The following is a 27,718-nucleotide window of genomic DNA, read 5'->3' as shown; positions in this document are numbered from 1 at the left end:
GAAAGTTCCCAAGGACCCGTGGGTAGCAGTTACGGGTTAATCTCCAACAGTGCTAAGTGATCGAAATATCTACAGAGCAGTGCTTAATATATGCAAGTCTCTTATAGAAATCATTGCTTCGTGCATAGTGCTCGAAATTCTTCTTTTATAGGGCTTAGTGCTCGAAGCCACTGTTATTCATTGCTCCCATTCATAGCTCTGACCTCTAACTATATTTTAATAGTATTGAAACAGAAATTGCGTTAAAAAATATTGATATTTGCATTCTGCATAAACTGGCGTCAGAAAGTCAATTTGCATGAATGACTCGAGCTGATGAAGTGACTTTCAGATGATTGATGAAATAAAGAGTAATACCATTTACATATTTTATATAAATTTCTATCAAAATTAGTTACAGTCCATGCGTTTTATTCAATAACTAATAAACTATTTTACATATTCCATTAGATTATTCTATGGATTATCTTCAATCAAATCTAGCTGACCAGAATCTGGGTTGGCTATTTAATATTATTATTTCCACATGATGCAGGTTGAAATTGGAAAATTCAGTTAAAGCAACTCAACAAATTCATAATGAAAAAAATTATAATATTTTCATCAAGAAGTATCTTCTCCTTCTTTCTTAGAAAATATTTGTGGTTGAGCATTCGAAGTATTTACAGGTCTAACAGAAAATCTCCTGATTTTCGAAGGACTTAAAGGATATGCTGATGCCTGTTGTGTCACTTGGTGATAGGGTGGAGGTAACTCTGAAACAGGTGCTAATGAAGATCTCCTAGGTCCAGCAAAAGATGGAACAGATGTTGAAAAATCTGTAAATGGTGTGAGGGATGATCTTCTGTTCAGTTTGTAGTTGTTGGTCGAGGAAGCCAGGGAAGGCATGAGGGAAGTTCTTCTATTTTGAAAATTAGATTTTATAGGCATTCTTCTCGTACGTTTGCTATTTTCTTGTTGACTAGAACCAGGAGTCTGGTCTGATAAAGCTGTCAATGCTCTCAATAAATCTGCTACAGAAGTTCTTTCTAAAATTTGTTCATGATCATTGGGTACAAATATAGACTGAATAGGGATTCTATCTTCCTGTGTAGATCTAGACTGCTCGTTGCATCTTTCCACATCAGTATTTCGGTCTTTGGGTAATAGAGTATTTTTGATCCGTTTGAAAAAGCTGGGAACGACTTTTTGAATTTCGTTACCCGATGAAGATTTCTCATCTTTAATGAGTTTTGCGTACCTTGCTAGATATGTTTGTCCATACCAAGTGTGCTCATTTTCATTCTGCAACCTTGAACGAACTGGATATCTTACGTCACTGGCTGCTCTATGTCTGAAGGGAGTAGGAGCAACTCTTTGACTCGTTATTGAGCATTCTGATCCAAATTGTTCACTAGCTAATATCTCTCCGTCTGAAAAACCTTGGTAACATCCCGGTTCTGGTTCATAACTATTCATGCTCAGGGCGTCCACCATCTTGATAATCAAGTCTGCTTGGTGGTCAGTACCTTGGAACGTTAGTTCCTTATCTATCCTTTCTAAATCAGTGTCACTCTGAATTCTCTGTAGTATGAAGGTGTCTTGACATTCCGAAAATGCTCGCTTCCTATCTAAATTGTTTAAGGTACCCGCATGGTTGGTCACTGATAGGCTAGGACAACTTTGACTTCTTACTAGGCGTTGGGGTTTATAATCAAATTCTTTGTAAACTTTCTTTACTCTCACCATCAGAAATTCTGCAAGAATGGCTCTGAGTTCCTGTCTAATTTTGGTGGGAGTCTTCATAATGTTAGAAGCAATCTTGTGTTCAAGTTCTTGAAGCTTTTTACTTCGCATGCCTTTTCCTATAAAATTCAGTATCATCACCACATACCCTAATCCTCCTATTACCCATACCAGAAGAAAAACTTGATAGAAATTGTAGTATAGGTAGCCTAAATCACCTTGAGCTTCCCCTAGAAAAAAAATTCAGTTTTGTAATTCTAAACTTAAATATTTCGTTATTTACTCAACAGATAAAGAAGTGAAGAAAATATAGAAGAAATAAAGTGTAAAATCTGACATGTTAATTCATTTTGTAAATGCTTCACTATAAACAGGTAGAATAATTCTCGTGGCATTTTCCTTTTTTGTTTTGTGTTTCAAGATAATTGTGGTTAGCGCTTGTTCATTATATACTAGGGGAATAAAAGGATCAATATAGAATTCGAAATTTTAAGCGGATTTTCAAATGACTGTATTTTCGATAACAATGGTCGTATCTCAATTTGTAAAAATAATTTTGAAGCTTGAAGTTTATAGTTTATATATCTCATGATGAACACATTTTTCAAGCAACGTGAACCGCTCAATCCTAATGAATACAGTATCTAAAATTTTTGCCAAATTTTTTTAGTTTTTATTTTTGGCATACAGACTTGTTAATTTTTTTCCAACTTAACCATTATATGGATGAGATAACTTGTTCATTCAGCTTCAATATCTCTTTTTCAAAACTTCGATACGAGCTCTTCTAACTGAAATATCGAACTTAGAATTGAAAAGGACCTTTTTGTATTTAACCATCATGTAGCTATTGGATTTTCGAAAAAAAAATTTTTTCGTTCTCTACATTAATTTGAAAAGTTAATAAAAAAGGGTTATCGGAGGTTTTTTGGAAAATCAAGCTCTGAATTGAAAATATAGAGGAAACCATCAACATTAAGTATGTGTTTTACAGTTCAATATGACCACCGGTACCGCATTAGAGTGTGACTATAAAAATCAACAAACAAGTGCCTATTTATGATAAAGCTGTGAATTTCAGATAATTAAAATGATCGGTGGCCATCATGATCTGCGGATTTAACACCGTTCGATTTTTTCAACATTTCAACTTTTTCAAATTGGTAAATGGTGTTCTTCAAATGTCACCGTAAATTTTAATCATCTTGAATTCACAGATTATCTTAGGTAGGTACTTGGTTGGTTTGCCGTGTGAAACTGAAACCTTTGATGATTTTTATAGTTTGATAAGAAATTTATATATCATCATGTTATATAATTTCTGAACTAATTGCAATAAAAAACAAATGATTGCATCAATGGATTCTACTGAAAACGTGCCTGTAGAATGTTTTTGTTTTATGTTGCTAGCATTTCGTCTTGACGGTTAATTGTTTATTAAATATTTTGGAGAAAAATCATCTTTGTAATTGAATATTGGTGAATAAACTTTATTATTTTTGCTATTAATTCAAATATAAAAAATAACATTGATAAATCCACGTATCAAAAATTACGTACCTAAGTTTTTTCGATAGGAACTATTTTAAGAATTTCGTTCGCTTTTTTCTTCGAATCAGAATAGCTTTTTGTGATTAATGGGTTTTTAGATCTTTTTAAAAAGAATTAGATAATTATTTGAAATTCTGTTTCAAATTTTTAGATAAATAACACTTTTAAACTTTACTTCTATGAAAAGACCCACACTCAGTTACAGGTATGTTCATTAAAATTTAATGCTGGATTAAATTGCCGCATTAAAATTTTAATCCTCCATTGAAGGGTGTCAATAGGCTCCTTCTACTGGAGGATTGAAATATTAATGACATCATTAAATTTTAATGAACCTTACTGCAACTGGGTGTCAGTGATTCAGTGGATCATAAATCCGCTTGCCACGTTCACAACCGTGTTAGGCATTAATCCCATATCTGTTTGATGATCTGTTTTTTTCGCATTCCTTTCTCCAGCGAATTTCACTGTGACAGATTCGATGTTATTGTTTTGTGTACTTGACAATCATCACAATAGTTTCTGTGTTGAATAGGAATACATTCCGAACATTGATGGAAGGTTTTTGCGTTTTTAGTACCTGGAAGATTTGTAGTAATGTTTTCTAATTCTAATTTTTCCTAATTGTTTTGCATTGTGTCTTACTTCAATTTTAAAATATATGTAATATCAAATATTCCAGAAATTGTACAAAATAGGGTGCGAACTATGCTTAGTACGTATAATAAATTAATCTCGTTCTTTCCAATAATAATTCGAGCTGACACAATAATAAATAAAGGACACAAAACGTTTTTGAATCAACCTGTATTAAAAATATTAGTTCTAGCATTCCACAACAATACCACCTAGTGAATAAAGATAGACATATTATGATATTCAGCGCGCGTACTTTTAAGGAATATTTTGCCATTACTTTTATCAATTTTTAATCCACTTCTATTCCTTATGCTAAAAGATGATTAGAGTAATTGGAAAAATTTTCACCTGCAACATAATCTCCAAATCCAATGGTTGTCAGAGTGACAAAAGAGAAGTAGACCGCTTCATTGTAACTCCAACCCTCGAATGCAGATATTACTATAGATGGCACAAATATAAAAAAGGTGAAACCAGGAACCAAGTAGAGTATTATTTGGGCCACGAGTCCTAACCTAGATGGATCAACCTGTCTCAGTCTCTTGGAATCTTTCCATCTGTTGTATAATTTTGTGAACTGAAAATATATCATTCAGTTCTTTGGTTGATAAGAGTTATTTTGTTAGTTTTATTACATACCGACTTTCCAAAAAAGTCTCCCAAAGCTATCATAATGAAACCATTGATTGGTATACCAACAAGTGCATAAAATATCGTAAAAATTCTTCCGAATGTTGTTGTCGGGGCCAAATTTCCATATCCTGAAAAGAAAAGTAATATTTTGATATATATGTATACATACACACATCGTCAAAAGTCTTGGCCCTCCTAGGTTCGTCAAGAAATAAACGATCATGTTCTGGAAATGAGATGAACAACTTCTATTTCAATTTTAATATATTTGATAAAAAAATTTGTTACTTTTTGCTTTATGCAGGACAAAATGGGAAAAACAGAAAAAAAAAACTAATTTTATCGATCATTCAGTTTCGATTAATTATAATAATAATAATAATGATTTATTGAATAATCGACGAATCAACCATCACAGAATGAAGAAAGATTTAACAACTAAGTGATTAGGAGAACCGACAAAATTTTAAAAACAAACCTCAACAGTAAGAATATGAGGAAAGCCATTAATTAATGCATGTTCAATCCTAACATTCTCTTTCGGTATAATTTCATGGAGTATAACAAATTTAGAAAATCTACAACGCAAAATTGGAACCTTGATGACAAAAGCTCACAAGATTCCATTTTTCAAAGAATTATTCACGATATAAATTAACTGATCAACAATATTTGGTATACACTCCTTCAAAATTTTGGCTGGTATTTCATCAAAACCACAACTCAATTCAATGAAAAATCTTTGAATCCTGCCACAATAGTTGAGATATCTGTCGAATCTACTGGTCATATGAAAATTGATTTTGCGTTTGGCGTTATATTGTGTTTGAATTCATTATTTTGATGGACTGTAGTCAACCTAGATGATATATCCGTTAGAGAGCAGTCATAATCATCCGCAATATCAGAAAAACCTTCATTCAAATGAACATAAGTCATATTCCGCGAATTTTCCTCTGAATTATCTTCAATTTACGGTTTTTGATTTATTATCCGACCCCAAAATTTCCCTTTGGTAGAATCTTTGACTACTTAAATTCAGCTTATGATTTTCTCTCTTTTCATTTCATCATAATCCCCTTTATAACTGTGATCAAAATTACACAAAATATAAAGAATATGCAACTTTCTCTTACACTCAACACTCATCTAAAATAAAAAAGAAATGTTTATATCTCATTTAAATAAACATAAACAAGCCGCAGAGATAATTACATAATATAATTTTCTGTATGTATCTAATTAAAGCTCTGTGGTCTTCAAGGGCGCGATTGAAGCATGAAATCACTAATCGTTTGACATTTTATCGTAAATTTAGAAGTTATCTTTCGAATTCAGGCTTCACTCCAATGTATTATAATACGAACTGAATTCCAAAATTTTGTCATGTCTCAAGTTCATTTGGAATATTTATATAAAAGTGTAATTCTCCTAGGACCTAGAAGTATCATGTGAAAACCGGATGGTATGTTTCTACTGCATTGAATACAGATCTCCAACTAACACTACCCTGGTTGTACACCTTGAAAAACCTAAATCGGTCAAATAGTTCAACGTTGATTTCTCTCCGATAAACGTTCAGAATGTTTACAATGTAAAATATAGATCTTGATTCATTAAGGCTTGATTGTGAATTATATATTATCTTCTAGCTTATTGCGTACTAAACGTCTAAAGGAGAATTAAAGTGATTCTATGAATTACTTATATAGAATATATTCACTATACGAAAGGCCAAAAAAACAAAATAATCTGATAAGCCTATAATAATATCACCTTATATGTTAGTTGAAAAAGCCAATTACAATATCGAAACTTGAAGATTCTTGAGAAAATTTTTTGATATATAGGGTGTTTTTTTTCGAGGTATATAACTTTAAGTTGGCATTACTGTTCAAGATGGCGACCGATTTAACAGCTGTCAAGTGATTTATTCTTAGTCTGGTTTGGCAATTCATCATGAATGGACTGACGCCTGAACAACGCTTGCAAATAGTGCAATTTTATTTCGAAAATAATGGTTTTGTGCGGAATGAATGGCTACGTCAACAAACAAAATTGCCGCATTTGGAGTGAAGCTAATCCTCAAGTGTATGTCGAAACACCGCTACATCCAGAAAAACTGACTGTTTGGTGCGCTTTATGGGCTGGTGGAATCATTGGTCCGTACTTCTTCAAAAACGATGATGGCCAGAACGTTACAGTCAATGGTGATCGGTATAGAGCCATGATTACTAACTTTTTCATTCCTGAATTGAACAACCATGATGTCCAGGAGCTGTGGTTCCAACAAGACGGCGCAACATGTCACACAGCTCGTGCCACAATCGATTTATTGAAAGACACGTTTGGTGACCTCCTAATTTCACGTTTTGGACCTGTGAATCTGTCCTTGATCCGAACTTATTGTCATCAAACTCTTGAAAATTACCAGAAGAAGCTCGAGATGAAATTGTTGAAATAGCCAGATCCTCACAAAAACAGGATATTTTATTTTGTTTAGCAATGAAGCGCACTTCTGGTTGAATGGCTACGTCAACAAACAAAACTGCCGCATTTGGAGTGAAACTTATCCTCAAGTGTATGTCGAAACACCGTTTCATCCAGAAAAACTGACTGTTAGGTGCGCTTTATAGGCTGGTGGAATCATTGGTCCGTACTTCTTCAAAAACGATGATGGCCAGAACGTTGCAGTCAATGGTGATCAGTAAAGAGCCATGATTACCAACCTTTTTATTCCTGAATTGAACAACCATGATGTCCAGGAGCTGTGGTTCCAACAAGACGGCGCAACATGTCACACAGCTCTTGCCACAATCGATTTATTGAAAGACACGTTTGGTGACCGCCTAATTTCACATTTTGGACCTGTGAATTGGCCTCCAAGATCTTGTGATTTAACACCGCTAGACTACTTTCTGTGGGAATATGTAAAGTCATTGGTCTATTCGGATAAGTCACAAACCCTTGACCATTTGGAAGACAACATTCGCCGTGTTATTGTCGATATACGGCCACAAATGTTGGAAAAAGTCATTGAAAATTGGACGTCCAGATTGGACTACATCCGAGCCAGCCTGGCGGTCATATGCCAGAAATCATGTTTACAAAGTAATGCCACAAGATTATCTTGCGGATAAATAACATTAATGTCTATCGAATAATCCATCGTTGTTTTATTGCAATTTGAAGTTCTATAGCTCTAAAAAAAACACCCCTCATTTGGAAATAATAATCCACATTCTATATTAATCGAAATTCCTATCATAAAAATTCAAGCTCACCAATAGTACTGACCACAGTCACAACAAAGAAAAGTGAGTGGTAGAAGTCCCATTTTGGATCAACTTTGGTTGTTACATTTTTTATAGGTTTTCCACAATAACTTTCTAGAGCTTCGAATAGTTGTTCTTTGTTCTCCTTGTTTTGCTGATATTGTTTGATCACATCTGAAATTGAAAATTTTCATGTTGATGTTCAATATTGAAATAATTCATACCTTTAACTTGTTTTCGTTGTTCCTCCTCATGAATTATCCTTGTTCTTTCTTCAGCTGATTCTGTTCCATAGAATATCATGGCACCGAGGAGAACATATACACAAAACACAAGGAGTACTATAACGAAATTCTTGGTGGACATCATTTTGAAAATCCCACATCTGATGGAAAAAGTTATTAATTCCTATTCTGGTTTTCCTAATATAAATATATATATTGTGTATAATTAAATATGGAGGACACAAGTCGAATTTTAAACCGATAGTGGTCTCAAACGATTGGATTCACTAATGAAGATTTTGAGGAATCTGTTCTGTCCGTCTGTCGTGTTGAACAGAATATATCAGCAACCCTGAAATTCTGTCTGAATATCGATGAATCTTTATAGGTTTTTGGATTATGTTGATTAGGGTGTAGTGAACTACAAATACCCCACCATTTTCACGGATGACACTTCATCGATGAATATGATGAAGTGTCATCGGTGAAAATGATGATAACTCACTAGTTATTTTCTAAAATTCAAATTTTTAGCTTTATTACGGAAGACTATTCTCATCTGAACACCTAGTAAGAAAAACAATATTTTTCTGAGAACAGACTTAGGTTTTTCACATTTTTTTCAAATATTTGCAGGGAAGTTCGAAGAAATAGTAAAATGCAAGAAGATACAATTAGGATGTAATATTCGTGGATTGTTGATTTTATGGCGATAATACGCATCATTAATTCTTAAAAAAGTTGCAAATTTCAATTGAAAGATCTCATTCGAAATAGACAAATTGAAATATAGATACAACTTTCTTCTTCCATGATTTGATGTAGATATATTATATATAGTAGTTATACCGGGTGGATCAGAAGTCTGGAAACGGTGAATTTATTTCGCATACAGGTGGAAATCGGAATTCTGATACTGGGATCTTTAGTAATTTCGCGCAAGGAATCGAATGGGTCCATCAAAAGGGCCTTAATATACGAGATATGAGACCCAATTCTGAAAATTCAAATGCAAGTCCATCTTTTTTATTGCAGATTCGAATTCAGCGGAAAATTTTACATCCGAATTGATTCTTCTTCTTGGCGTGCCCTATCCGTTCCGGACGTTGGCAATCAACTTGGCAAGTTTTATCTTGTTCGCTGCGTTTCTAAAAAATTGTATGGATGTCTGGCCAAACCACTTCCTGAGATTGTGCAACCATGAATGTCTTCTTCTACCCGGTCCCCTCCTGCCTTCCACTTTTCCCTGCATTATCAACTGCAGTACTTGGTATTTGCTGTTCCTCATGACGTGTCCGAAGTATTGAAGCTTTCGTTGTTTGATGGTAAACACAACTTCCTTGTTCTTTTTCATTCTTCTCAATACTTCTTCATTAGTGATGTGATCTATCCATGATGTTCGAAGAATTCTGCGATAAGTCCACATTTCGAATGCTTCCAGTCTTTAAGCAGTGCGTCAGTGAGGGTCCAAGCTTCAACCCCGTAGAATAGACGGACCTTCAAAGTCCGAATTGATTGAACCCAAAATTTATCGTCGTTTTTTGGCCCTATGCAGCGTTTTTTTTTTAAAGAAGAAAATATGGATTTGCATTTGAAATTTCAAAGTAGGCATCTTATCTCGTATAAGAGCCTTTTGCATTAAAAATCTGATTGGCTCAATCGATTCAACGAGAAAAATTACTAAGGACCTCAGTATCAGAATATGAATTTTTTGCATCCTGATGTGAATGAACGCCCCCGAATTTTTGAACAAAAAACGCTGCAAAGGGCCCAAAAATGGACGAAAAAAGTCTTGTGTCAACCAATTCGGATGTGAAATCTCCCACTGAATCCGAATTTGCAATAAAAAAGATGGGTTTGCATTTGAAATTTCAAAGTTGGGCCTCATATTTGGTATAAGGCTCTTTTGGGTCCAAAATTTGATCGGCCCATATGATTCTTCGGGCGAAATTACTAAACACCCTGGTATCAGATTTCCAATTTACCACCTGTGCGCGAAATAAATTTACCGTTTCCAGACTTTCGAACCACCCGGTATATTGAAAATCGTGCCAAAAAAGTGTTAAACGACATTGTGTTGAAATTTCACGTTATTTTATGTTTTTATGGCATGTCTCACCCTGGGAAGTTTTACCTTCAGATTGGTGAATTCAGTATATTGAAGCAAAAATCTAATCTACATTTCGAGAATAAATGACATAAATACAATTTTGAACAAGTGTTGGTTATTGTCATCTGTCATCTGCAAAAATGCATCTGAATAAATGATATCACCAACACTTAATGAAACTAAATGAATTTTACTCATGTAAATGAGCAGAAGAAGTGGCTTTCAGATTGACATTTTCACAACATCAACATATTGATTGGCTCTGTACAATAGCGCTTCGCGAACAAAACAAAAATTTCCAAAATTGTTGAAATATATTTCCGAGAAAAAAGGCATTAATTAATTCTCCTGAGTAATGACACTCAAAACAAACCAAGCATTTTGGAAAAGACATATTCGAAAAATAATATTTTTCGGCAACCGTCCGGGAAGTGCTCACTTCCCGGACGCTTTTTCTCTGAGAAAGTAGCATTTCCCGGCCTAGTCCGGAAAGTACGTACTTCCCGGACTAGGCCGGAAAAGAATCATAGAATCCATAGTAACCGAGATAACGGCTGACAGTTCATATGAAATTAGTTGTCAAAAATTTGCATGTTTTTTGATCGCAATCGCAATAAAATATGGAAAGCAGCAGCGATAGTGTTATTTTACATGGTTGCCGAAAAAATATTGTACGCAACACGCCCGAAAATGGTTTTTTTGGACTCACAGACTTCCAGGACTCGCTTACGCTCGTCCTGGAATTTTGTCTATTCGCCCAAAAAAAAACCTATTTTCCGGACTTGTTACGTAAATTACTATTTTGGCTTCACTTAAGTAATGATTTACTTGAATGAGTTATAGGAGAATGTGCGATAAAACTGTAAAATCCGGCTCCTGTTGAGTTAAAATATCCAGTAGGAGTGAGCCAGTAGGAGTTAAACTGATATTATTACTGCCTTGATCCATATGAATAACATTTAATTTACGGTCGTACAGAAAAAAAAAGTTGGCGTAGGTAATAGACAACAAAAGATCAAGCGTTGGTGATAGCCCGATAAAATGATTGTTTTGAATTCAGTTAGTAACCCCAAGTTTTTATCGAATTCATCGTTATCGAAATGGTACTGAAGACATAAAGACTGCTGGACAAGGCAATTTTTCAATTATAAAAATTTCCATGGAATGGGAGGTGCATGTTCATCAATCAGAATATTTTCTTTCTGCAAGAATTCATGTAGATACTTCATTCATGCCTAAAATTCAAACAGCATTTCTTCGTTTCAAAAGCCTCAAAAGTAATAAACTCATAAAATTCGTGAAGAAATCTATGGGTATTGGCAAGCAGTTACTGGTAATTTTCAATATGTTACGAGTATGTAACCTGTTTGATATTTACGGACCACTTCTCATTAATTGAAAATTTTCTGGACACAACAGCAGTTTGGAATTTAATGCTTAATAATCATATTATTATTTGAACTGGGGTCGTTTAGTTCGGTAAGCCTTCCGGGAACTGCGACCATCCAGAAATTTTGTTCACTACCCTACTCATTCATAGAAACCCAGGGAGGTCGTCAACGACGTTAATAAAATTGACAACCTTCTTAGGGGCCTTGGCCGTTACCTCTCTGGTATCCAGAACCGGCTTACCCATGTGAATGGTTCTTGGTCCAGCCAGCTCCGGACACTTGCATATCAAATGTTCGGCTGTTTCTGCTTCCGATCCACACAGCTTGGAATTCTCGTCTGCTGACTTTCCCATACAGTACAAATGATGTTTGTATCGACAGTGCCCCGTCAGCAATCCCACCATCACCCGAAGCTCGGCTCGCGACAGCTTCAGGAGCTTTTTGGCGTAGGTAGGTGAAATCTTCATGGATTTCTTTGCCAGAACAAGTCTAGGAGTGTTAGTCCAGTGGAATGTCCTGCTGTTTAACTCCCATAGCTGGACCGCAGCTTTATATTGGTCTTTTCCTATCCCACAGAAAGGCTCGGGTCCAGCAGGTGTTAACCTTGATGCACTTTTGGCAAGCTCATCAGCTCTTTCATTTCCTTCAACCCCACAGTGTCCTGGTACCCATAGTAGAGTCACCTTATTTTCACTGGCCAGTTGCTTTATGGTGTTACGGCACTCCCAAGTCAGCAGAGACCCCTGACAACACGATTCCAGGGATCTCAGCTTGGTTTGGCTGTCCGTGGTGATGTGGATATGCGCCCCCTTCGAGGTTCATTTTGATAATCATTGATTAATAATCATAAAAACAAAATCATTCCAATCAGTATCGCATCATATACGTGAAATAATTATGGTATAAATACAGTAGAATAAAAATTAGTTTCATGTTCTCCATAATGAACTCTTTCACATTTCTGGACGAATAATTTTTTCCTGGCCCTTCTTTAGTCCAGTAGACAATTACAAAAAGGTGGGTCTGCTGGAAAAAATTCCGAACTTAATGAAACTTCTACAGGTTGTTCCGGGGTGTTGTGGAATGACTCTGTCAAGTTATTCAACACGAGGACCCTGTGCCAACTTGCGGAGGGCCGAAGAACCTCAACATTTCCGGACTTTTTCCAGTTTTTTGCTCATAACCTCTAAACTAAATAGTTTTTGACAAAAACGTCCACTTTTAAGTTGTAGAACATAAAATTCTCTACAATATTGTATCCACAAACTTTTTCGTGAACCTAATATCAATTGAGATACAGTCGATGAAAATTATAGTCCAGTACACAAAGCAAAAAAAGTAGGGTCTGCTGAAAAAAATTCCGAACTCAATGGAACTTCTTCAGATTGTACGGAGGTGAAGGATGACTCTGTTGATTAATCCAACACGAGGACCCTGTGCTAACTTGAAGAGGGCCGAAGAACCCTAACATATTCGGACTTTTTTCGATTTTTTACAATCATTATTTTTAATTAATTCTTGAATATTATTTATTGATTTTACCTAGTAGATCTGATTATTGAGATTCAAAATAATTATGGGTTGATGGAATTTATAGTAAGGAGATAACATGCCACGATAATATCAAATATCTGCTCTTCACATGAACATAGACTCTAAGTCAAAGCTACTTCACCCCTCCACTTCCCTATGTTTCAATATGTCCATATTTAGTAATTACTATAATTACCATAAAACGGTTCGTAATTGATAGTTAGAGGGTCAACACCTCTATTTTTGCCAATTTTTGACATTTTGAGGAAATTCCTCTAATTTTGGTTGGCTGCTTCTCGGTGTATGTTAGGTTCAGAAAAAAGTTTCTGAAAACAAAATTGTAGGAATTTCAATTATCTAAAACTTGGAAAATGAACGTTTTGGTCGAAAATTGATTCAGTTATAGCAAGTTATAAGCAAAAAACCGAAAAAAGTTCCAAAAAAGTTGGGATTCTTCGGCCCTTGTTAAGTTAGCACAGGGTATTTGAGTTGTATAACTTGACAAAACCATTCCACAACACCCCCGAACAACCTGTAAAAGTTCCATCGTTGTTTTATTGCAATTTAAAGTTCTATAGCTCTAAAAAAAAGACCCTTTATGAGCAAAAAACCGAAAAGAAAGTCCGAAAACGTTGAGGTTCTTCGTTCCTCCTCGAGTCAGCATAGTTCGGAATTTTTTCAGCAGCCCCACTTTTTTTGCTTTGTCTACTGGACTATTATTTTGATCGACTGTATCTCAATTGATATTGGGTTTACGAAAAAGTTTGTGAATACTAAATTATAGAGAATTCAATGCTCTACAACTTCCAAAGTGGACGTTTTGGTAGAAAACCCATTAGGTTAGAAGCTATAGGGTGTTTTTTTTCGAGGTATATAACCTCAAGTTGGCATTTCTGTTCGAGATGGCGAACGAGTTAACAGCTGTCAAATGATCGATTCTCAGTTCGGTTTGGCAATTCATCATGAATCGATTCAAGCCTGAACAACGCTTGCAATAGTGCAATTTGGTCAAAAATGAGATTGCCGTTGTTCCCGATTTCCATAAGCGAATTTTGTTTAGCGATGAAGCGCACTTCTGGTTGAATGGCTACATCAACAAACAAAACTGCCGCATTTGGAGTGAAGCTAATCCTCAAGTGTATGTCGAAACACCGTTACATCCAGAAAAACTAACTGTTTGGTGTGCTTTATGGGCTGGTGGAATCATTGGTCCGTACTTCTTCAAAAACGATGATGGCCAGAACGTTACAGTCAATGGTGATCGGTATAGAGCCATGATTACTAACTTTTTCATTCCTAAATTGAACAACCATGATGTCCAGGAGCTGTGGTTCCAACAATACGGCGCAACATGTCACACAGCTCGTGCCACAATCGATTTATTGAAAGACACGTTTGGTGACCGCCTAATTTCACGTTTTGGCCCTGTGAATTGGCCTCCAAGATCTTGTGATTTAACACCGCTAGACTACTTTTTGAGGGGCTATGTAGTCCGAAAACGTTGAGGTACTTCGGTCCTCCTCGAGTCAGCACAGGGTCTACGAGTTAGATAATTTGACACAGTAACAACCTCTCGAAGTTTCATTGAGTTCGGAATTTTTTCCAGGTGAAATGTATATAATATCTACTGGACTATTTCCTATCAATTGGTAATGGAGAACTCATACCCGCAAATGCCAATTCGGTAGAAAATTCTACTCATTCAAATATTATAATTCAGTTTATTGTTTATTTGCGGAAATTTATAAATGTCCGGTTGGGGTAAGGGAGTAGTATTGCCAAGATAAATGCTCCAAAAATAGATGATTAATAACAAAGAAAAACGATTGTTCTGCAAAAAATCAGTAGCGAGTGGAACTAAAATTAGACTGTATGAAATGTAAGAATACTGAATATTTTTCAATGATTATTTGAAAAGAAACTGAAAAGTTGATACTACATTTGGTTATTATCTATCATGTCGCCAAAGTATCATCATACAAAGAATATACAAATTATAAAGAAAAAAATAGTGAGATATTCGATCACGAGGCAATTTTATCGGAAATCCTAATGAAACGATCATATATTCATTGCTCAAAATTCTTACAGACTGTTGTAATTAATATCATCATGTGATTTTACTGTAAATTTGATTACCTACTACATTGTTTTCATTCAAGATTAATGTACTCAATCTAAAAGTAGGTACTCATAACTCCATTCGAATTCAAATTCCACTTACTTTAAAACTGCCGAAATCTCAGAGGAAATGAAATTTTTCCTCGAACAATTCTAAATATCTATTAGTGGAGATAAAATAATAATTCGTTGTTGATAGCATTTATTCTCCTATCTCGATATCGCATAATCCATAAATCTCGTAGAAAAAAATAGAATAATCAGATTTAAAACAAAATGATTCGTCGAGAAAATGGCGAAATACAATCATGGAATCGGGAAGAATACAATATTTTATTACCAGCTCGTCTTGGCTCCTACTTTCATTAGTTATGTATTTTTGAATGATTTATTCGGGTTTTGAATGACCAATATTTTCGAGAGATAGTTCCAAAAAAGAATCAATCTATCATGTCGTCTAAACTGGTAGGATCTCCCCCCTCATGTATCGGTTTAACAATAGCTAGTTTCAGGGATTCAGAGAAGATTCCATTATTCAAAGAATTATTCACGATATAAATTAACTGATCATTTTTCCTTAAGAAATATATGTCGAATCTACTGGTCTTATGAAAATTGATTTTGCGTTTGGCGTTATATTGTGTTATTTTGATTGACTGTATTCAACTTAGATGATATAACCCTTAGATAGCAGTCATAATCATCCGCAATATCAGAAAAACCTTCATCCAAATGAATATAAGTCATATTCCGCGCAGTTCTCCCCTGAATATCTTCAATTATTTTCCAAACAGTTTTTCAATTCAATAATATCATCATTCAAAATGAAATAACACGAAATTATAAGTTTACCTGTTTTGTAATGATTTTTAGTGAATTTTTTTTTCTCGAATATTTTAAAAATATATCAGTGCGTTGTAAAAAGTTCACATCATCAACTTTTTTGCGAAAAACTAAGAATTACCAAAATTTTTAATTCTTTTCATTTGCAAATTGAAAATATTTACTGCCTTCCATGTAGATTATTGTTTAAGGAAATTATGAGAAAATCGGTGATTTGTAAAAAGAAATAGCTCTAACTTCGTTTTGAACTGAGCAACCACGTGGTGGTGTTCCCTCTTAATGAGTAAAATCTGCCTAGGAGTTTCTCGAATATGCCCGTTCAAAATTGTATTTTCCTCATAATTTTGAAAATAAGAATTCGAAATCAATGAAATTTTGCGATCGGATATAGAATAACACTATGTAGCTTTTTACCAAATTTTATGTTGATGGCATCACGAAAACCAAAGAAAATCAAAGAGGAATAATGAGAAAAAAACTCAATATCTCAGTGACAACAGATTGAGAATTTGCTTGTAGATATAATATAAGAATTTCATAGTTTCTGAAATATTTCATGTTGATCGCCAACTCGACAGTATAGAAAATTTAAGCAGAATACCAAAAAAAAGTTAGAGTTCAATGAAAATAGATCTGAATTTTTAGGCATAGATGAATAAAAACAATTTATGAAAACTTTAATCTCGATCGTGTTCCAGAAACAGAAAATTTTCCGTGAAATGTAAACTCATCACTCGAATGGGAGAGTTAGGTAAAAAAAATAGGTATCCTATAGGTGTATGAATGAACTGGCGCTCAAAAGCTCCCGAGACCAATTCAGTATCCTTTTCAATATTTTGATAAATGTCTATACCAAAATAATTTTCTGTAAAAGATGAAAAATTAAATCATAGTTGAAATTTGAATTGTATTTGAATTCAGAATCAATAGATCAGCACTGGATTGAGCCATTCGTCATTTCTTATCCTTTTCGACACTTTATCGCGATTCTTTCATGTTTCCTAATAGTATTTTACTGTTCTACAATTTGCAGCTCGATTGTTGACGAATTAATTCAGTAAATATTTTCACGGCAGTCAGAAAATTTTTAAATTACGGATAAAGTACCTCCTCCAGCAGGACTTGAACCCGCAATCTCCGAATAACTAGTCCGATGCTCAAACCACTAATCCTTCGAGGAAACTGAAGATTATACAACTCCTATGAAGTCGCTATATGCCGACGATGCGAGAAGAAAGGTTGATGAAGTCGTAATGATCACCGACATCTTCAAAAATTAGGATACAAAAATAGTGGATCTGAAGGGAGGGTAGAGGCACGTGACAAGTTAAGACGGTAATTCAAATATCCTTCTGAATAATAAGTGAAAACGCACATATAAATCTATATAGCATTTGTACTTCAAATACATCAGATATTTACCTCGCTGGATAGATTTAATCTTTTTCCACTAAAAGCCATGATCACGAAATAACCTACATTATTGATCAATCTGTTATAGTTACACTAGAATTTCTACTGCTCCATATCCCTCAAAACCTCTCAGATACAGGCTATAAAAACTCGTTCCAGGATCACAAAATCTGTGTCATCTTCTCACAAAGATGTAGCTAACAAGTATTCGGCATTTAGTTCAGGAAGGTCATATTCTCTAATTCTGTGCTAATCGGTTCATCCTACCACATCTAGTAGAACAAAATCGTGCGAGAATATTGCAGATTCGCACAGATTGCATGGTTATATATTTTATTATTATATGTTGGAATGTTGGTATTCGAAACTATCCTGCCACGGATTTATCTGTTATTTGTCAAATCTCCTGAAATTGCATTAGGATTTCTTTTATTCGGCAAAGTATTCAGCGCTGACTACCTCGGTAGTACAGTGTACTGAAGAGTTGACTGTGGTGCCGAAGGTACTGGGTTCGAATCCTTGTTAGGTCATGGATGTTGTGCATGTCTGGTAGTGGTTAATAAATTTGATAGAGTTTTATAAATAATACAAAATTTTCGCTGTGTGGATTGCCAAAGCACCCTAGCACATGTAAAGGAAGAAAAAAAAAGTATTCAGCGCTTCAACCACTATTGCATCAAATCGTTCGTTTATTCAACGATTGAAAATGAATATGATGAAAATGTGATGAAAGAAGTGGAGGAGGTTGTTTTCTACTAAATGATGGTGGAAAGATATCTGCCTAACCTCAATGTTCTGTGACGTAACACTTCTAAACAGCATAGAACCATCAGCTCGTTCTTTTATTCCACACTTGATGAGCCATCTGGCAGCTCATCGTATTTTCCGGGTGGATCTGATGATGAATAAAATAACACTAATATCCATTTTAATCCTCATAGTTTGATGAGACAGATACTTATGTTATCAACCAATCATGAACAACGTGGATATCCTTATTGTAAATCTTTTCAGGTAGGAGATCAGGGTCTATATGGGATCGAAGATCTTTGCAATGTCAAAGAATATCATCACAACAAATTTACCTGATTCAATTCTGCAGATATTTCGGGTTTGAATCCATACTGTGAGTTCACTCGACTGTTGTTGCTCCTCAAATAGTCAATGAACCTGTTGACCATCATTCTCTCAAATATTTCAATAAATACACTGAAGTTTGAGATTAAGTTAAAGTCAACTACAAAGTTACAACCTCTTTGTTGAACGCTGAAAAAGCCGAATACCGAAAACTTCATCGAATCACACATACCTGTTCTGGATAAAACACCTTATCAGGAGTTCTCAGATTTTTTATCAACCATAACGTCCAAAATTTCTGAATAAAATGTTTTATGATGACAAAAAATACCTAAATAGATTACATTATTTGAAAGACCTGTGAATTTTTTGTTTGGGAAATCATTAATGACTGTGGATACCTCCTGAAGAGTACAGCGATAGAAAAACATACTGCTGTTGCTGTTGGATAATCTTCGCTATACTGGTAATAACGTTATGACCAAAAGCATGAGTAATATTACAATATACATCTGAGAGTTTTTCCTCATAAACCAAGCTGACACTTCCCTCCCCAACCTCCTTGTACTGCAAAACTCAGACTATTTGCCACAAAGTTTTGGACCAAACCCCTCTGCATTTTCTTAGGTCACGCCAAGCGCATCTGTTGGAAAATTTTTAGGTCTTCTATTCAGGTAGAATTCCCGAATAGCAGCACCTGTCAGCCATACAGGGTGTCCCATAAGTGGCACGTCACAGTGACACCGGAGGTAGGTCAGCTAAAGAGGGACCTAACCAGCCTAACATGACCCCAGTAAAAGTTTCATGGTTTTCGAGTTATTACCAAATTACGTTTTTTAGTGAATTTTCACCTTTTTTAACATTGTCAGGGTCAGAATTCTGCTGGAAAGCTCTCGAAGCTTATTTTTTTTGTTGTAATGGAATCTTAAATAGTTATTTAAGATGACATGAGTATGATTCTGTCAAAAAGTTATGTGGATTTCCGTAAATTAATGAATAAATCTTGATTTCAATTGCTAGCAAAACGAGAACTTCGTTTTTGGACAAAACGAGCAAGTAACATAAAAAAATTGGGCATTTTAGACAGATTTAGAAATGGTACAATACACGAATCTTATGCCCATAAAACTAGGTATTTTCATCATTTTACCGATGCCCTACTTAACTAAGTTGAAACTAGGAACCCCGCTATCAGGTAATTTTGCCGCTTGCTATGACATTACATTTGATACCGGGCTTTGTTATTATTTGTTAAAGTCACAATAGGGAAAAAGATGGATTAGGGGAAGCGAAAAAGGAATATAAATAAAAAAAAAGGTAAATTAATTAAAAACAGACTTAACTTTCGATTATTTATTCAATTCTTAAATCTAACTTACAGTAAATGTTCAAACTGTTTCCCTCGGACTCTAATGCATAAATGACACCGTTTTATAAAATTACGATTCAATTTTCTTAAACTAATTTCTTATATGGTCCGGGCTGCGTCGAATACGCGTTCACGCAATTCTTCCTCGCTTCTTATTGGTTTTGCATACACTTTGTCCTTTAAACATCCCCAATAAAAAAAATCCAGTGGATTCAAATCCGGGGATCGCGGTGGCCACAGTATGGGTCCTCAGGCAGAAGATGTGGTTCCAGCAAGATGGCTGCCCGGCACACTACGCTCGGCGGGTTCGCGAGCACCTCAGCAACATATTCCCCGACAGGTGGATTGGGCGATTAGGACCCATACTGTGGCCACCGCGATCCCCGGATTTGAATCCACTGGATTTTTTTTATTGGGGATGTTTAAAGGACAAAGTGTATGCAAAACCAATAAGAGGCGAGGAAGAATTGCGTGAACGCGTATTCGACGCAGCCCGGACCATATAAGAAATTAGTTTAAGAAAATTGAATCGTAATTTTATAAAACGGTGTCATTTATGCATTAGAGTCCGAGGGAAACAGTTTGAACATTTACTGTAAGTTAGATTTAAGAATTAAATAAATAATCGAAAGTTAAGTCTGTTTTTAATTAATTTACCTTTTTTTCAATAATATTCCTTTTTCGCTTCCCCTAATCCATCTTTTTCCCTATTGTGACTTTAACAAATAATAACAAAGCCCGGTATCAAATGTATAATGTCATAGCAAGCGGAAAATTACCTGATAGCGGGGTTCCTAGTTTCAACTTAGTTAAGTAGGGCATCGGTAAAATGATGAAAATACCTAGTTTTATGGGCATAAGATTCGTGTATTGTACCATTTCTAAATCTGTCTAAAATGCCCAATTTTTTTATGTTACTTGCTCGTTTTGTTTCAAGGATTTTTTTTTCACAGCAGGTGTCCAAAGTCGAAGTTCTCGTTTTGCTAGCAATTGAAATCAAGATTTATCCATTAATTTACGGAAATCCACATAACTTTTTGACAGAATCATACTCATGTCATCTTAAATAACTATCTAAGATTCCATTACAACAAAAAAAATAAGCTTCGAGAGCTTTCCAGCAGAATTCTGACCCTGACAATGTTAAAAAAGGTGAAAATTCACTAAAAAACGTAATTTGGTAATAACTCGAAAACCATGCAACTTTTACTGGGGTCATGTTAGGCTGGTTAGGTCCCTCTTTAGCTGACCTACCTCCGGTGTCACTGTGACGTGCCACTTATGGGACACCCTGTATAACTGGGTTGAAGACTTCATCATGATGGGATAAATCAAAACTGGGATTAAAACACGATATGACACCTCCATGTGCTATTTGCTCAGACTTGGACTGGATATGCAGAACAGTGTGCTTCAGGTAATCAAGTATATCGTTTTCATAAGTAGCTGGATCAAGTCTGAACACCTGTGAATGCAGTTCTCATTCGTACTAACTAGTAATGCATCGTTTGTACCAAAAATGGTATTATTTCTATGTTTATTTTTCTCCTGTGGGTTCATTGATCTTTCCTGCTTCAACAGATTTATATACTGACGGCAGATCGGACATCTGAGTTTTTTTAGATAATATATGATGTATCAAATATGGAGCTCGAAGAAGAATCCCATTTATTTTAAACGGCTCTAGGATCCGATAAAACAAGTCTATACTTCTTCGCATATTCTTCTCAGTATTACTGACAGATAGCATTGCTTCATCAGAATCAATTTTGAAGATTATGTTGTTTCCTTTGGGCGGGAACAAACTTTTCTCACTTCTATTACTTTCAACTTCCAAAAATTTCAAGAAGAAGTCACACAGTGGTAGATTATAACCCTCAAGGTGCTTTCTTGTTTATTCAACTCAGAACCTTATTTGAGATTCAGTTTCGAATATATCTTCTGATATATTTTTATTAATTTGTCTAGAAATACAATTGTACCATGAAACCATATATACCATATAAACTAAAAGAAAAAAGGAAGGTATCCTTTACTCTACACCTTTTTTTTGTGTATTGTATAGTTTTGGATAATTTTCTCTTTTCTTCATATCGATAAATAATCTTTTGTCATGTTAAAATTTTATTTCTAGGCAAATGAATACTTACACAACGAAAGATAAATTTGAAAGGTGACATCTCACTCAATAATGTAATAATTTGATATTTAGATATCACCTATAACTTCAAACATAACCCCGTCACTCAAAAACTAAGGAATTGGAGACATCTTTGTATAAAATATTTTATCGTTGATTATCATATACAGGGTGGCCATTTGAAAACGAAACAGACGAGATTACAGACGACATAAAGTTTCTCGATAGAAATGCTCGGACAGGTCGATTTCTGTTTCGAGGGGGACAACTTAAGATGTAGGTTACGGACGCATAGCGCTTCAACCCTTGCTACTACAACCCTCACCCCCAAATTTTGAATAGGGAAGATGGGGTGAGTGATACCTCATTTGAAAGGTATTTTTATACTGATTTCAGCACAGTAATTGTTTTTTTATTTTATGCATTAGTTCTCGAAATATTCTTAACTAAGTATTCGAAAATGAAGTGGTGTTTTCATGGCACTTGTAGTGTTTAGTGAAAAATCGACATTTTGAGCTTCAAAACAACCATGACTGTGGCTTCCTTCCTAACTAACTAACGCATGAATATTTCGAGAACTAATGCATAAAATGAAAAAACAATTACTGTGCTGAAATCAGTATAAAAATACCTTTAAATTGAGGTATCACTCACCCCATCTTTCCTATTCAAAAATTGGGGGTGGGGGTTGTAGCAGCAAGGGTTGAAGCGCCATGCGTCCGTAACCTACATCTTAAGTTGTCCCCCTCGAAACAGAAATCGACCTGTCCGAGCATTTCTATCGAAAAACTTTATTTCGTCTGTAATCTCGTCTGTTTCGTTTTCAAATGGCCACCCTGTATAGTTTGTTTGGTATATTTTCTGATTAGAATATTGGAATTAATCCAAAGTGCCAAAAGCGAAAGATATGTCAATTCATTTAAATTTTATTATTATAAAGAATTAGTTGATGTGGAAAAAAGTTATTCCTGATAAACTTATATTATGAAATCACTAAAATCAAACTTGGGTTGAATTTCAATGGAATACGATACTTTGATTTTATTTATTTTGCATTCATTGATAAGTTTTGAAAATTGGCAAAAGCTTTTCCGAAAACTTTATTCCTCTACTTACAGGGAATCAAAACGGTTATAGACTTCAGATGTAATACCATCACATTATTTTTCTCTTCAATTCAAAGAACTACTTCCCAATTTCAAAAAACCTAGACTTATTACGAACGAAACGATATATCTCAAACATTATGAACTTAGCTTTTAGTAACTGACTATTTTCTGTTTGATGTTGTATAATGATCTAATCATGTTGAAGAGTGTATACCCCACTTATCAAATTTAGAGAACCTGTTAAAAGAATTTCCAAACATGTCACGTCGAGATCATTAGTTTCAATAGTCTGCACACTCATTCACATCTATTTCCTCAGCGAAATTGAATGATTTTCCTAATAGGGAAAGGAACAATAAACTTGTGATATTTATGTCACTAAAGGACTGGCCTAAAAAACGACAAGAGAACATTGAGCAGATTTCCCCGAATCTGTGTCATCACTATGAATATTTAGTAAATCAGTGGAGGAGACGGACTTTCCGACTTGATTTCAATATTGTTATTAAAATGGGGGAAGCACTGACATAAAGTCGCGATTTTAGAGATTTATTCAGATATACTATATATAGATTTTTGCTTTCATATACTCAATTCAATTTTTGGGACACAAATTGAAGTAATACTGTCAACACAATGTCAGTTAGTACTTACTGGAAAATAATTCTTTTCGGAAAACGAGTATATATTCTACCGAAAATGATGCCAACTTCCGTTTTTTAAATGTAACACCCAGTTTTTCATTCATTATCAGATTAGTCATTCAGTTCTACATTCATTTAATGTATCATTTGCATATTTTTTCCAGAAAATTTGTCTGGAATCTGAAAAAAATGTTCAAATTTTCTCAAATATGGCTCCATTCCAATGTTAATAACATTGAGATTTTGCTTGAAAATTTCTTAGTTCCTAGCTTCTCCTCCGTTAATATAAATTGAATAGAAAATACACTCAGCCATAGCAGCCATGAAAAAATACCTTAGAAGACTTTTTTTTTCAAATGAAAAACAATTTTTTTATTGGTCAGGTGGAATCTACATCAAAATCTATTACTACTGATCTATAATGCTTTTCATAGAAATCAACAAGTGTTTTTAAAATTAATTTCAGCCATAAATGCGACACTCCATGAACACCTTTCGAAAAACCGAATTATATAAAAACTTATATATACTTGCATCTTGGAATTTCTTCTCCCTGCAAATAGCCAAAAATTGCTGAACAGCTGCAAATAATTCCTTCGATATATAATCTTTGGATCAAGAGAGTTATCAGATTAGAAGATCTTGTTTTTTTTCTTTCTGAATTTTTGGATAATTATCTCCATCAAAGAACTTCATGTACCCTACATTATGATTTTATAGAAATCTGATGATTCCAAAATTTCTCAAAGAATATTTCTTATATTCCAATGATAAGTTCCTCTCAAAATTTCGCATGAATATTCATTTCAATATGTGTTCTGATTGATTCAGTGAGTATTTATGCAATCATCCTGTGTATTTGCAGTATAGAAGTTAGATTCTCTTACTGCTATCATGTTATTCATGTGTGATTATTTCATTTGATTTAGTACGGTCTTCAGTCGTTAGACCTTTTTTGCAATAATCGAAAAAACAAAATTTTATATAGGTACAACTCCAGATTTTACCTAAACTGAGGTAATGGTACCATGAACCTACCCTAAAAATAATTCTTTGACACATTGTATAAAAAAATTATAGTCGATGGCTGACAGAATCGATTTTGATTCCGAATTCAGTGAGTCGAATCCAATTACAAATTTGAAACCACTCTCAGCTAAAAATTCGATACTTACAGATATTTGGGCAAGTGATGGCACGCTGTTGAAAAAATATACCGGGAGGATAACCACAGACGCGGATCTCGTTTTAAGAGAGTAAATAAACATATTTTGAAAATATTTTAACGTGATGTATAAAGGGCAATCTTATGAACAATTTGAAATTATTTCTATAGATACAAGGTGTTCGGAAACAAAGACATAGACCAAAGTTACCTTTTTTCAACTTAACACCCTTCAAATTGTTTCAAATATGAAATGGTGAGTTCAAAAAATGATGAGTTTCTTTATTCACGTTATACCTTACAAACACCAACCACGAGAAAATAGCGAAAAATTAAAAAAGAGCAACTCTTATATAGAAAATAAAATTTTAGTTTTAGATTATACAGAATGAACATAATTAATATTCGAATATTACTACAAATAATGGCCAAAACTTTTTTATTTCAAATGGCACACCCAGTATTTCCATATCTTGTGGAATGTAAAACTTAATTTATCTTCATCAGGTTTTTCCACGCCTTAACATTATAGATTTTCAGAGGGTATCAATTGAAAAAAAAGCTTTTGGTCGTTATTCGTATAGTCCAGTGCAAATACAAAAAAAGGGGGTCTGCTGGAAAAAATTCAGAATTTAATGAAACTTCTACAGGTTGTTCGACGGGGTTGTGGGATGACTCTGTCTAGTTATCCAACACAAGGACCTTGTGCTAACTTGAGGACGGCCGAAGAACCCTAACATTTTCGGACTTTTTTCGGTTATATATAATCATTATTATCAATTAATTATTGGTTATTATTCATTGATTTTACCCAATTGATCTGATTATTAAGGTTCAACATAATTATAGGTTGATAGGAATTTACAGTAAGTTGATAACATGCCACGATAACATTGAAATATGTCCTCTTCACATAAACATAGGGTTTTAGTCGAAGATACATCCCCCTCCACCTCCCCATGTCTCAATATATCGATATTGATGAGAAATTACTATAATTACCATAAAACGGCTGTTAATTAATAGGGGGTCAAAACCTTTGTTTTTTGCTAATTTTTGAAATTTTGATGAAATGCCTCTAATTTTTATTGGCTGCATCTCGGTTGATATGGGGTTTAGATGTTTCTGGAAACAAAATTATAGGGAATTCAATTATCTACAACTTTGAAAAAAAAAACGTTCTGGTCGAAAACTGGTTTGGTTAAAAGTTATAAGCAAAAAACCGAAAAAAGATCCGAAAATGTTGGGGTTCTTCGGCACTCCTCAAGTTAGCACAGGGTCCTTGTGCTGGATAACTTCACAAAGTCATCCCACAACACCTTTGAACAACCTGTAGAAGTTTCATCAAGTTCGGAATTTTTTCCACAGACCCCACTTTTTTTGCTTTATCTAGTGGACTATTATTTTGATCGACTGTATCTAAATTGATATTGGGTTTACACAAAAGTTTGTGAATACAAAATTGTAGAGAATTCAATGCTTTTCAACTTTAACAATGAACGTTTTGGTAGAAAACTCATTAGGTTAGAAGTTATGAGCAAAAAACCGAAAAAAGTCCGAAAATGTTGTGGTTCTTCGACCGTCCTCAAGTTAGCACAAGGTCCTCGTGTTGGATAACTTGACAGAGTCATCCCACAACACCCCCGAACAACTTGTAAAAGTTTCATTAAGTTCGGAATTTTTTCCAGGTAAAATGTATATATCTACTGGACTAGTAGTTAATGTTTGATTATTAATTATGATCACTCAATCCAGAGTTGACATTTTCTGTATAGAAGTAGCCAATATATCTACTCAAAAAAACATTATCTTTATCGGTAGCGTCTGGCGTAACTGATTTCTTCATTAATTACCAATTAAAAAACTTAATATTTTCAATTTTTTGCCATTTTCTCGCGAATGGTGCTTCTAAGGTGATCTGTAGAAACTCATCACTATTTGAGCTTGCCATTTGATTTTTGAATTCATATATGGGGCATTACATCGAAAAAATGTAACTTTGTTCATTTAATTTTTTCCTGAACTCAGACTTTCAGTGAAAATTTGAAATGAAGAATATTTTATTTAGTGCCGTCTCACCATGACAAAATTTATTACATATCTATGTTTTATCAAGATTTTAGATTAATTAAGTTCGAATATGAATATACTTACACAAAAGTAGAATGTATTCACAAATCAGGTAAAATATCACAGAATTAATATTATCGAAAACATAGATTCAATCACTCCCGAAAAGGCACAATGTCCAGAGATTTTTTCAAAAGTAGTACGAGAGAAAGATTGTTCTGGCAGGTCGAACATCAACAAAATTAACAACAATAGGGCATCATAAACAATGCATACAAATTTTGAATGGAGCGCTTCAGAGGTGTGCCGATGGGAATTGTAACAAGTGTATTTCATATTGAAGGCATCACTTCGGAGGAATCACTGAACTAATAGATGGATAACTGAGCTAGAGATTTTTATAAAGCTGAGAATTATCAGAGGTGGGTATGAAACTGATTGAATTGATACATCTCAACGAAAGATAAACTGATTTAAGTCCCCCAGTTTTCATTCAACCAGACAATTTTTAGATTCTATCTTGCGGCTAACGTCAAAGGCGTAGCGAGTGGGGCTTCAACAGCATTGCACTGCCACTTTTCGAAGAAAATCTCGAATATGAAATGATAAAGGTGAAAACAATTCCAGGGATTCACAGAATGCAAATTAGGTCTATTATCTATTCAAAAATATGTTTTACGTCGAAT

At 34.5% G+C, this 27,718-nt stretch overlaps 1 protein-coding gene across 3 annotated transcripts; it reads right to left on the bottom strand.

The window, feature by feature from the left end:
- Nucleotides 1-354: 354 nt before the first annotated feature.
- LOC123685073 (open rectifier potassium channel protein 1) lies at nt 355-27,576 on the bottom strand. 3 transcript variants are annotated; one of them, XM_045624652.1, is made up of 6 exons: nt 27,117-27,576; nt 8,048-8,208; nt 7,833-7,997; nt 4,555-4,676; nt 4,264-4,492; nt 355-1,955 (listed from the first exon to the last, which is right to left on the bottom strand). In XM_045624652.1, exons 2-6 carry the CDS (start codon nt 8,190-8,192, stop codon nt 604-606), a joined length of 2,013 nt encoding a protein of 670 aa, XP_045480608.1. In that variant the 5' UTR covers nt 8,193-8,208; nt 27,117-27,576; the 3' UTR covers nt 355-603. The 3 variants fall into 3 exon arrangements, with proteins under 3 accessions (XP_045480608.1, XP_045480609.1, XP_045480610.1); XM_045624653.1 differs by lacking the exon at nt 27,117-27,576 and adding an exon at nt 23,161-23,340; XM_045624654.1 differs by lacking the exon at nt 27,117-27,576 and having other exon boundaries at nt 7,846-7,997; nt 8,048-8,190.
- Between the last annotated feature and the right edge of the window lie 142 nt (nt 27,577-27,718).

Source organism: Harmonia axyridis, chromosome 7 (genome assembly GCF_914767665.1).
Source record: "Harmonia axyridis chromosome 7, icHarAxyr1.1, whole genome shotgun sequence".
In the NCBI taxonomy this organism is placed as follows: domain Eukaryota; kingdom Metazoa; phylum Arthropoda; class Insecta; order Coleoptera; family Coccinellidae; genus Harmonia; species Harmonia axyridis.
The sequence above is the reverse complement of the archived record's forward strand: the minus strand, read 5'-3'. Positions and strand labels throughout refer to the sequence as shown.